We start from the raw sequence: 12,402 nt of genomic DNA, 5'->3' as shown, positions 1-12,402 counted from the left end.
GTAATATCAGTCACAATATGGTGGAGTTGTGTTTTTCACGGAGTAGCTGAACCGCCTATTAACCCAAAATTTATTCATTAAGATTCCAACTCCTGCAAATTAAGATCAATATTCTCAAGATTTTTTTAAAATCTCCATCTTCCTAATTTCTCTGCATTCAATAACGAACCTCCGAAAAAAATATGCTAAGAAATTTACTCATATGTTTTCGACATGCACCCATACTTTAATTCATTTCTATTTCTCTACAAATTATAGACTTTGCAATGCTACTACACACAATCTAATGGGTGCTCCATGATAGGCAGGGGCGGAAGGAGAGGATCGAGAGGGGTCAAAATTATATTCTGCCTATTCCATCCGCTAGAGATTAAAAATAACTCATAATAATCAAATTTAATTATTATAAGCCATTTACCAAACGAAAGATTGTGGTTGGTCTCCTCCACTTTCACTTCAAGTGTCTTCCTTTAGCTCTCATTTTTTTATGGACATATTCAAGAAATGAAGCTTCACACTTTTTTTCTTGAAATGACAGCTTGAGTTGACTTGGCTGCAGAGTGAAAATAACACGGTTTTTAGCTAGTGGAAAATCTAAAGTGAAAATAGAAAATCACGGTCCATATTTTTCGCACATAGATTCAATTAGAATCGGAAGAATTTCCTTAAATTTGGTCTATAAAAATGTCAAATGTTAATTTACATGTAAGAACACATATTTTTTTAATTACAAGAACAAAGTTAATACAAATTTTAATAAAAATGCATTTGTTTTTCGTCTACTATTTAAAAAGTATGTGTTTTTCAAATACAAATGAATGTTACATGTCAAGTTTTTCAAATACAAAGGGATATATGTTATTTCTATAATCTGAGTTGGAGTAACAGTTTGTCCGCATTTTTCATAGGAAAGCTCATGAGAAATTGCAGCAAAGAGCAGTCTCTAAGCCCAAAACAGGATATCCAAGAACACCATATATACTGGTGTACGTGCATGTGCAAAGAGCAGTCTGTGTTTCCTGATACAAATATGAGCCCTATAATTTTCCCCCTTACTGCTTCCCTTCTGCTTTTATTCTTCCTTGGTTTGCTCTCCACCAATGCTACCATCACTGATAGTGATACTATCCGACCAGGCCAATCACTAAACACCTCGGAGTACATTCTATCCCCTTACGGAAAGTACAAACTCGGTTTCTTTTCGACAGCAAACTCGACAAAGTATTACGTGGCTATATTCAACTCGAATGCTACTGAAAATGTAGAATGGGTTGCAAACAGGGAGCACCCATTCCCAAATCCCTCTGCTGTTCTTACCTTCGACCCGGATGGAAATCTTGTAATATCCGACGGCAGATTGTTGCACGTTCTGACCAACAATTCAGGTGGCAACGATACCTACGCCAGGCTATTAGATACAGGTAATCTTATACTGACAAACAGGGCCTCACATGTTTTGTGGCAAAGCTTTGATTATCCTACTGGTACTCTTTTGCCCGGAATGAAGATTAAAGATGATAAGACATCATGGAAAACTAAGGAAGATCCTGTTCCTCGTCCTTTCTCTCTGCATATGGGTTCTGGGAAAACTCAAATTATCTTAATGGAGGGGTCGGAAGTCGGAACCATACTGGACTAGTTCACTCATCACTGGTGTTCTAGCTGGTATATTCGTGGTTGAGAGGGACTACATTACCTGGGGTAGTAAGAACACCAGTGAAACTAGAAGAATAGTGTTGGATATCTCCGGGAACCTTCTGCTGCAGACATGGATGAAAGGTGACCAAGGTTGGTCCTCGCTAAAGTTAACGAATTGTGGGGCTTATCCTGTACGTCTGCGGCGTTTCCAGCATATGCGATGACACTGCCGATGCAGATTCTAGATGTAACTGTTTGCCAGGATTCAAAAGAGGATCCCCGTCCGCTGTATGTAAGAGAACAAATGATTCGCATTGCAGCGATAATATTGATGTTTGGTTTCTTCCAATTCCTCAAGTTTATTTGCCCTGGAATCCACTGCGGTTGCACGTTGGCAAGGCTTCAGAGTGCAAATCAGCTTGCTTGAACAACTGCTCTTGTTCCGGTTATGCTTATGACCAAGAGAATCGCTGCCTTGTATGGGATGGCCCTCTTGAAAATCTGAAACAGTTCCCAGCAATTAAGTTATATGAAACAGTTCTATCTGAAACTTGCTCCGAACTTTACCGAAGGTTAGATTTTTTTTTTTTTTTTTTTTTTTTATTAAGTAACCAAGGTTAGAAAAATAGAAGAACATGTTAGTTGTTGCTGACTGTTTTTGCTGTTCTTGTAAATCAATTGGTAATGCAAAGAACTGTTAGAGTATTATTTATTTATCTGATCAGCAGGCCATTCATTCCATTCCATATCAAGCCACTACAGGCTGCACCTTTCCTTCTCCAGCAAAGCAAGCTGCCCATACGATTCGCTCGCTTTGATACCATGTAAAAGATTAGAGACCAATAAAGAATTAAGCAAAGAAGCTTTTGTTATTCGATGATTTAGAGCTTTTGTTACCCATGTATAGCTCTATCATTAATCATTGAATAACAAAAGAATTCCTCATCGGTCTCTCTTCTTTTACAAGAACAACGCCTATAGGCTATATTATTTATTTATCGATCTGACTTCCTTTTGCAGATACGACTATTCAGAAGAATTTAAAGGTTACAGGAAATAAACAATTATTGAAAATTCTCGTGCCGACTGCATCTATTGCGATGGTTGTTACATTGGGCCTTTTCTTTACTCACTATATAAGGAGAAAGCTCAGAAGAAAGGGTGAGTAAATAATATGTTAAAAGTATTAATTAAACTTTTTGTTTAAGTTGTGATTTAGCATAGGTCTTGAATTCGAACCAATCGTTCACAACTTCACTTTAGCAATCTAAGTTTATATCTCTAAACATGTGTTGTTCACCATATAGGGCAGGATATGTTGCTGTTAGATTTGGGCACGACCCAAAAGGCTAATAATTCAGAGCATTGAGATGATAGAAAAAGAGAAGTTAATTCAAATGCCATTATTCAGTTTTGCAAGTGTTTCTGCTGCAACTGATAATTTCTCAGCTGCAAATAAGCTTGGAGAGGGTGGTTTTGGACCTGTTTACAAGGTATGGTTCAATGTTCCTAAACGCAATGCTTTGGATATAAAATGTAATTAAAAGGTTGACACTTCGCTAGTTTCTTCAAAACGCAGTTTTGGGCTTTTTTATAGCAAAAAAGTTTTTTTTACCAAACGGACCTATTTTTGTTTGGAACAACTTTTTAAGTATTAAAAGCAATTTTTAAGCTCTTTAACACAATCTCAAACATGCTCTGTTTTTATCATTGGAAATGGATTTCTAATAAATGTAGCTTATTATTTTATTGTTTTCTGTATTTTTCACAACAAAAAAAATAATTTCAGGGAATATTACTTATAGGGGATGAGGTAGCTGTAAAAAGACTTTCAAAACGATCTGAGCAAGGTTGGGAAGAGCTAAAAAATGAAGCAGTGCTCATAGCTAAGCTCCAACACAAAAATCTTGTTAGACTTTTGGGCTGCTACATTGAACGAGATGAAAATATACTAGTTTATGAGTATATGCCCAATAAAAGCTTGGATTTCTTCCTATTTGGTTTGTAATATCTCACATTTTTATATATATATATATATACACACACACACGTGTCGTGTGTGTGTCTGTGTGTGTTTTTTAATTTTTATGGTCCTTTGCATGTGCATGGCTCACTAATTGTCAATTTACTCATATATGTAAAGCAGATCAAGAGAAGCACAGGATATTAAATTGGAGGACTCGTGTTAGAATCATTGGAGGAATTGCTCAAGGACTTCTTTATCTTCATCAGTATTCCAGGTTAAGAATTATTCATAGGGATTTGAAGCCTAGCAATATCTTGTTGGACATCGATATGAATCCCAAAATATCAAATTTTGGAATGGCAACAATATTTGGAGGAAATGATTCACATGCAAATACAAATAGGATTGTTGGCATTTATAAGTGATATAATGGGAATTTTTGAATTATAAAAATCAACATGAAACATGCAATTACTAATATTTTTAACTTGATGATGTTGCACAGTGGTTATATGTCCCCTGAATATGTTTTGGAATGCCTATTTTCAATCAAATCCGATGTGTTTAGCTTTGGCGTCTTATTGTTAGAAATTGTGAGTGGCAGGAAGAATACTGATTTTATCAAACTGATTCTCTCCATCTTATTGGATATGTGAGTATCTTATTTGTGTCTTTTGTTGTAAAATTGTAAACACTTATTTACTTTTATTCATAGCTACAAGTTGTTGAACAAATGTGCATTCATCATTGTTAAAACAAAATTAGTTCTCTGTTCTTAAAATTTTAGAACGCTAAGTAGAGTATAGAACGTACTACTTTCTAAAAAGCTTGAGTTAATAAAAAATTATGTATTTAATCATTAACCATCATTCTAACGTCATCTAATTTTCCTCCTTTTTTTATTTTTTTTTTATTTTAAGGCGCGGGAATTATAGACAAGTGATAGGAGATCAGACTTGGTGGATCCACTACTTGATGATATATCATCTATGCATATGGTATTGAGATATGTTAACATAGCTCTCTTTTGTGTTCAAGAAAGTGCAGCGGATAGGCCTACCATGTCTGATGTTGTCGCCATGCTTAGCAATGAAAGAACCTGCTTTCTTGAACTTGAGAAGTATGGCGAACACATACCCAATTAATAGCAAGCAAGAAATATGTTCTCTGAATGGTGCAACAATTTCAATTATAGAAGGCCGATAACATTTGAAAGTCCAACCATAAGCGTTCATATTCTCCAAGTAAATTGTCAAAAAGCATTCAACCTCTTTGCCTATGGTCTACCATTATTTAGTTGCGTATTGAACCTTTGGACCTTTAGCCATGTATCATGAAATGTTGTTTGTACCGTGACAGGTAAGGACAGAACGAGGGGTCAGAAAGGCATGGTTCGCTTGGTTTTGAAATGAAGAATATTACTCATCACACCCATTTATCATTCTCATTTCATATTAGTTGACGTTGCATGTTTTAAGTGGCTTTTTTTTTGTTTTTTTCTAGTGACCGACATGAAAAGCCACTTAAAGCGTTACGTCAATCGGTGTAAAATAAGTGTAAATAGTAGCATTAATTTATCAAAATTAGGTTTTACCCCTCATTTAAGCGTGGCGTAGCAATCTATTTTCATGAGAATTCCACTACATATTATACTTGAGAAGAAAGGGCAAGATGGCATGGCGTACAACGCTGCAGCATCGCCTGGTTGTCTCCACCCCGCTAACCACTGGGAGGCTTGGTTAAGCTTGGCGGAGGTCTATGTTACATATGGCTGTTGCATTGGCTCCACTCACCAATGCGATGAGCAGTATAACCACTACATGTTGAACCAAAACTTTGCCACTAGCCCAGGCCATGGTCTCTCTCACTATTATTCCCCAATACAAGACTACAATACAATATTAGCTTTCTGCCCGAGGATCGTTTTATAGTATAAACTTTAGAGAACAGCTTGGAATGTGATTCTTTTTTTTGGGTATATTCCTTCCTTTTTCTGGGTAAGCCATATGATTCCAGAATTGTGGAAGTCACGGGATGGCTGAAAAGCTCTTTTAAAGAAAAGCGTGGCATTGCCATTAGAATATAAATGTTTCCCACTTCTCACATATGAGATTATCTGGAAGTTTGTATATAGCAGTATGTGCGTGGGATCACAGTTTATCGTAACTAGTAGTATAAGATGTAGGGGTTTGTAGTTCATTAGGTTCTCTCAATAAGTAAATGTCATTTTTTAATAGCAAAAAGGCAAGAAAGACCAACCGTAACTATTATGAGCATAACTACAGTAGTATTTGCCCGCTAGGAGCCGCACAGAAGGGGCCTCAAATCCGACTTAGCCATAATCTAACCTAGCCCCATTAAAGCATCCGTGGGACTCGAGACAACTAATACTAATAAAATTGACTATTTCCATTTTGCAGGCCAAGCGTGGAATTGAAAAAAATGGTAGTTCAAAAACAGAGGAAAACTCGCGTTTTTTAGGACATGTAAAGGGGTGCATTTTTTTTTTAAATAAAAAAAGGGTCTACATTAAAATCAGTACATACATGAAACAAAAGAAAAAATACAAATCATCTAGAATCCAATATGAAAACAGAGATATGACAAAGTTCTTCCCTACTAAAAGCCACATATGAAATTATGGGAAACTCACCTTCACGCCATGGATTTCAAAAGCAAACACATACAAAACGCACCATCCATATAAAACCAAGAACTGAACATTTCCCTAAAATTTTCTTTACATGCACAGTACATAATACGCAGTTGATAAAAATCTAAATAAAGACCATCTTCCATGTGTTTAAAAAAAAAAAAAAAAACAAGTTATATCATCTATTACAAATTATCTTCTTTCTCTACTGTCTGGACTTTACTGGTGTTAGAAACTCCCAAGCGTTATTCTAACCTAAGATAGTCAGACAAATTAAGACCATGGGACCATGGCTCCAACAGCAAAATAGAACATGCCACAAGCCCATAGTACATCTTCATTGTGTTCATACGTACAAACTCGGACAGAGGACAGAACAACTAAGTTATCAATATACAGAAACATATCAGCTTTCCTAGGCGTCACCTTACATACTGGCTTCAGTACCATGTATTTGCAATTGCAACTGCAAGCAATAATCAACATCCTATTAACTTTTGTTGGCAGCAATAACTAAAGCAAAATCGATACGTTTGGGTCAATTGATGCAAATAGAAAGGGTTAGTCATCGCTTAAAACAAAAGGTGTTAGTGAAAATGAATTACTCTCTAGGAGAAGATGGTAATCAAACATAGATAAAAGAATCAAGGGGAAACTATACTTACCCCTTCAAACTACGACCAAATTTAGCAGTGTTCTCCCAAAACTTTAAAAGTTGCAATGCACCCTACCAATCTACAAATCCCCATTTAAAATGAAGTTGAAACTTTGTAAATAGCCTAATCATCCCAAATACCTAATTACATTGCACTTACTCTAAGCAATTTATACCAAACAGAGAGTAGGATTTTAAAACCATTAAGCATTTGCATTCAAAAAGCTCACTTGGACAAAAGAAAAATGCGAAACTAGACTGTTTGAGGGCAGAGAACGTAATGGAAAATTATAGGAACTGACAAATAGCTGTAAATTGCATATTCTATATTTTATTTCCATTGACCTCTGGGAAGTATAATGGACTAGAGGAAGTTTATTAGGCAAAAATTAGCTGGCGGAGATGGACTTGATAGCAAGCATACTACATAATGAATGTTACCAAGTATCTAGCAACTTCTGACATGAGTGTTTAATAAAAATTATAAACTCTTCCAACTAAGCGATGGATAGAAGTCAGATGCCATAAATATTGGGTGCAACAACTAAGAAAGTTGCAGAATCTTGAACTTGAATATATCTCCAAACGATTTTTAAAATATACTAACCAGTAACATGATCAGCATAGTGGTTTCCTGAATATATGATGGCGCACCAAAACTTCTGGTATACCCAATGCAGAAATGCTTTCACAACCAAAGAGCTCTTGAAGCTTTGCATCACATAGTATTGCCATGGGATTTATCGGATCCTAGAGATATATTGAAACCAGAATTAAATAAATAAATCAGTCCAATTTGGAGGCAAATTTTCCGATGGACTCTAGCTCAAAATGGCATTTCCTTCACCCATAAGAATAGAATGGAATGTGAGGTTTTGTGTTCAAGACCAACTGGGTGTGTGCAATTTACCAATCAAAAAACAGAAAAAGTGAATTAAAAAAAAAAAAGGTTTGTTAGTTGCCAGCACAATTTTAGGAAATTCAAACTCCAGTAGAAGCCTTAACTCTTCCTAGTCAATTGTTTTGACAACGAATATAATACATGCCCTCCTGGTTAGATGCTCTACCAATATGCTTAAACTAAGTTTAGAAACATCCTAAACTTTTTATAAATCTGCTATTAAGATGACTATCTAACAAGGAAGAGAATTGTGAGTCTTATCCTTACAGCTATCTTTTGTGCTTTAGAAATTAACCAAACAGAAAAATCATCACAGAATAATTTAAAAAATTTGACATTACAGAAACGACCAGTGCTAGTAGAATCCAATATAAATAACTTTCCAACTTATGCCAGATTTAACTGAAGACACCATACTAAAAAGGTCACTTCATGATATTTTATATAAATATTTACTGAGCTGAACTACAAATAAACAAACTGGTGTAGGACAAAGGGATCTGATACTAAAATGGATGAAGGACAACAGTAAAGAAAATCTTCACTACTGATTATGGCTAATTTAATGGTGGCTAAAGAGAGTTTATGCAACAAAAGGGTTAGGATTTGGGGTAATAATAAAGCAAAGGAAGCCAAAGCCGGGGGGAAGTTCTGAGGCTGTGAACAGTTCCCTGAACAGTACTTGGTTGCTGGTTGTATTGTCTTTGTAGGCTAGGCTTTGATGGATTAAAAGGGGAAAAAGGATAGAGCTTAGCACAAAGAATTTCAGGATAAAAATGGATTATTTTCAGATCTGGTTAGGGTGTTTAAAGCTTAGATAACCGAAACATAGAAGAAAACAAGAAGAAATCGAACAAGAAGCTGAATCACTCCAGCAATTCCTTAGGCCACACACCAAGGGTTTGAATTGCATCACTCAACCCACAAAGTACATAATTGCTGGGTAATTCTCTAGAGCACGTTCTGTCCGTTGAATTGAAACCGTCAAGTGAATATTTATAGAAAACTAAACCTACCTCCAGATTGTTGAGCTTTATATATTCCCAGATCCGTCTTAAAACCTCTGACTGCAGCATCTCCCTTCCACCAACTCCAAAGAAGTTTGCAAGTGCTTCAGATATTATTACAGAAGGACCAGATTCACTAATTTTCATTGCAGGCTCCACATCTACCTTCGGCTTCTTAGAACTTGGCTGTTCTGAAAGCACCAAACCATGAAGTCTTAATCTAAGTACTAAATATGAACACAAACACACTCACAGATAGACACATGCATGCACACACACAAATATGAGTGTGCGCATACACATAAGGCTGCTATTAGATCATATACATACTAGTTGGTTCTAGAGCAATGATATGTTTAGCTAGCAACTTGTTCATCTTGAACATGTCTGTACAGTCTGTCTCAAATACCAAACGCAGCTCATCATTGCAGATTATTTTCCTTTTGTTACTTGGATCTTGAAGATTGTGTTTTCTTATGTAAGCCCACAGCTGCTTCACAATCTGAATGCAACAATATGAAAATTCAAGAACCTCTTGGGATTGACACACAATGATTTTTTTTTTATGAATAATAATTTATTAGAAGAAGAAGCAAAGTTGACACGCAATGATAAATAAAGCAGTAAGATCTATATGAGTCTCAACCTCAGTCCTTGGCAATGCTGGCTGGCCAACAATAGCCTGAAGTTCAGGCGAAACACCGCAAAGTTTGTTTAGACCCCCAGGCCCACCTTTTCTCTTAGTTGCTTTAGGTTGAGCACTGCAATAAAATAACAGAAGGAGATAACATTAGTCCAAACATAATAAAACTACAGATATTCAGAACAAAATAGGCATGATATTAAGATGATGTAGATACTAGAATACAACAGTGAATGAGGTTTCTGGATTTGGCATGTTGACTAATAATTTGTTGGGGGTGAATTGGGCACCTGTGAGGATAATGCCTTAAGGAAGGCCCCTGGTATAGACTGCAAGGGGCACAGAAACTACGATTGATTGGCTGCAGGCTTAGTGTTGAGCATACCTAGATCTAGATGAAGGGGCCTAGAACAAGGATAGCCAAGGTGTAAAGCATTTTGGACAGCTTTCCAGAGGTAAGAAGTTTTTTATAACAAATGACCTGCGTAACCTACTCATAGGCTTTTGGTAGGAGAAACTGTCAAGTTGCGGCCATCTGGTTTGCTGGTACTACCAAAAAGTCTCATGCCTACGTTACTCTTACTTTGGTTTTATTATCTTGGACCACGAAGACTCCAGTCGTGCTTCTGAATAAGCGGTCAGACCGATGAAAGGGGAAGCAAGAACGGATTGATTCAAGATTCCAGAAGAAAGAAGCAAACCGTTAAGACCTACTGATACAAGCAGAGAGAACGATAGAGTATGATAGCTCGTTGCTACCACTAGTGTTTTGTCTGTGCTGCATCTACTGTCCACCAACATCCCGCTGATTTAAGCAAGTATTACACCATTTCAACTGTAGATGTCTGTAGGTGTTTTTCTATAAAAGTCTCATAATGAGTGTCACGAACCTCAAGCCCTCAACCTTGGCCACCAAACAATTTGTTTGCACCTCCCAGCTTACAGTGGTTATACCACATCAACAGCACTGAGCTCAACCTTTTTGCATCTCCTTAAGCCCATCAGCCCCCATTCTCAAGCTCAGTCACTTTTTGGGAAGAGAGGGACTCTGATGAAACGAGGAGCTCAAATGGCCACCGAGTTCCACACAGCTGTGGAGTGCAAACCATCCTACACCCAATGCTGGTTACCACACACAAGATTTAAGCCATGTGACATTACCAAAGCAGTGTCTAACAGTCTAAGACTCCAGTACTTTTACGAAGGTCACATATGAAACTGAAGGAGCTTGCCGAGTAACCAGTTTAACTCATTGAACTAACATAACCAAGCATAAACCATACCAACATGATTGACAAGAAATTAAATACAAAACATACCTTTCACATGGCGCAAAATTTAATTACTATAAAATTTTCTATTACTTATATAAAAAAAAAAGAAAAATAAAAACTTTATTCAAGTTTCTAGTTTTGTTTTCCTTTCCCTTTTTTTTCCGTTAGTTAACACAAAATAATCCATAACACAGAAAAGTATGAAATTTCAACATTCCTTCATTTTTTCATCTACCAAATGAATCATTGGTGAAGTTAAAATATAATACTATCGTATTCTCATTTTCTTTATTCTTCTTCACCAATTTTCTCGGCAGCCAAACAGACTAGAACAAAAAATAATTATTAAAAATTAGTTTCGCAGGCACTAACGCGTTTTACTAGGCGAGTTCAGTATATTTCCAAACATGAAATCTCCATAAAACACAGTTCTCGAAGTTCCATTTTCCTTTCTTTTTTCCTCGGTTTTCTCGGTAACCAAACAGAAAGCGAAAAAAGAAATCAAAATTATCAAACAGAAGCAAAGAAACGAACCTAACCGTCGGGGCCTCAGCAACGGCGGCGGCGTCGGGTTCGGGCTTAGCCGGCGGCTGGGGAAGGGGCTGAGCCGAGAAGCTCTGGAAGGCGGAGGACACTGGGGAGGGACCGGGGTGGAAATTAGGGTTTTGGTGGAGGGCAAAATGGTCTCTTGGTGGTGGTGGTGGTGGTGGTGGGTGGGATCGGAAGAGGAGGTGGATCTGGGCTCGAATGAAGTCGACCTTGTGGGAGAGGTCGAGCCCAAGCTTGGACTCCAGATCCTGAACGACACCGTTTAGGGTGGTGAACGCTCTGGGGTTAGGGTTAGCGTTGTGGTTAGGGTTGTCGTCGTTGAAGAGCGACTCTATGGCTCGGGATAGCTCTTCGTCTGTAACCATCGTTGCTCGCACTCCCAAAATACAAAAATATTAACGGAAATTAACGGACACCCTCTTTCTCTCTCTCTCTGTCTCTCTCTCTCAAATTTTCTCTGTCTCTCTCTCTCTCTCTCTCTCTCTGCTTCTCTTTCTCTCTCTCTCTTTATGACTGACCAAAATGACAATCCAGTCCTTGGAGAAGGATTTTGAGGTTGGTGTAGGGGATTTTGATGTGGGACCAGGGTTTTGGCATGGGCTACACTTGTCTTGTGTGCACCGTCAGATTGAGACTCTTAGCTTAGGGAAGAAGAAAAAGAGTTGATAAATATTATTATATACGAATTTCATTAAGTGTATATGAAATCATTTTATTGGATCATTCATATATCCCTACCATGTTTCAAATCTCAACTACTACATATTAAATTAATTATTAATTATTAATAAAAAAACTAGAAGAAAATGTTTCATACATCCTTGACGGTATAACTTTCTCTTAAATTGCTTCGGAAGTTTTTTCAATTTACTCTTTAAGAGTTCAATTGTTATCAAACATATTATTTTGTTCACTTTTTATTAAATGTCTAACGGTGATTACACGTCATATCGAATTAGAAGATGACAAGTGACCCCTTATAAAATATGTAAAAACAAAAAATTATATATTTTAATATAAAAAAATTATATATATCTATATATATATATATATATAACATTTTTTTAATGTGATTCAAAATAGGTAAATTTAATCATTTAATCAATATTTTAACAA

The 12,402-nt window shown here is 36.7% G+C and overlaps 1 protein-coding gene and 1 pseudogene across 2 annotated transcripts; one reads left to right on the top strand and one right to left on the bottom strand.

Annotated features, from left to right (window-relative positions):
* Positions 1-1,009: 1,009 nt before the first annotated feature.
* LOC133876330 (G-type lectin S-receptor-like serine/threonine-protein kinase B120) lies at positions 1,010-4,913 on the top strand (annotated as a pseudogene).
* Positions 4,914-6,306: 1,393 nt separating this feature from the next.
* Positions 6,307-11,787, bottom strand: LOC133875840 (uncharacterized). Of its 2 annotated transcripts, XR_009901498.1 has the most exons (7): positions 11,272-11,787; positions 9,467-9,581; positions 9,151-9,322; positions 8,830-9,011; positions 7,520-7,662; positions 6,923-6,992; positions 6,307-6,723 (listed from the first exon to the last, which is right to left on the bottom strand). XR_009901498.1 is itself a non-coding variant. In XM_062314083.1 (6 exons), exons 1-5 carry the CDS (start codon positions 11,649-11,651, stop codon positions 7,531-7,533), a joined length of 981 nt encoding a protein of 326 aa, XP_062170067.1. In that variant the 5' UTR covers positions 11,652-11,786; the 3' UTR covers positions 6,307-6,723; positions 7,520-7,530. The 2 variants fall into 2 exon arrangements, 1 of the variants encoding a protein (XP_062170067.1); XM_062314083.1 differs by lacking the exon at positions 6,923-6,992 and having other exon boundaries at positions 11,272-11,786.
* Positions 11,788-12,402: the final 615 nt, after the last annotated feature.

Source organism: Alnus glutinosa, chromosome 8 (genome assembly GCF_958979055.1).
Source record: "Alnus glutinosa chromosome 8, dhAlnGlut1.1, whole genome shotgun sequence".
In the NCBI taxonomy this organism is placed as follows: Eukaryota; Viridiplantae; Streptophyta; class Magnoliopsida; order Fagales; family Betulaceae; genus Alnus; species Alnus glutinosa.
This window is presented reverse-complemented; position numbering and strand designations above follow the sequence as displayed.

What these genes read in the sequence shown, in the direction of transcription:
- LOC133875840 (XM_062314083.1), bottom strand. Translation starts at nt 11,651, where the DNA reads ATGGTTACAGACGAAGAGCTATCCCGAGCCATAGAGTCGCTCTTCAAC. An exon ending in GCTGAGGCCCCGACGGTTAG is followed by an intron (nt 9,582 to 11,271) that starts GTTCGTTTCTTT and finishes ATTTTATTGCAG; the next exon opens with TGCTCAACCTAAAGCAACTA. An exon ending in CAGCATTGCCAAGGACTGAG is followed by an intron (nt 9,323 to 9,466) that starts GTTGAGACTCAT and finishes TGTTGCATTCAG; the next exon opens with ATTGTGAAGCAGCTGTGGGC.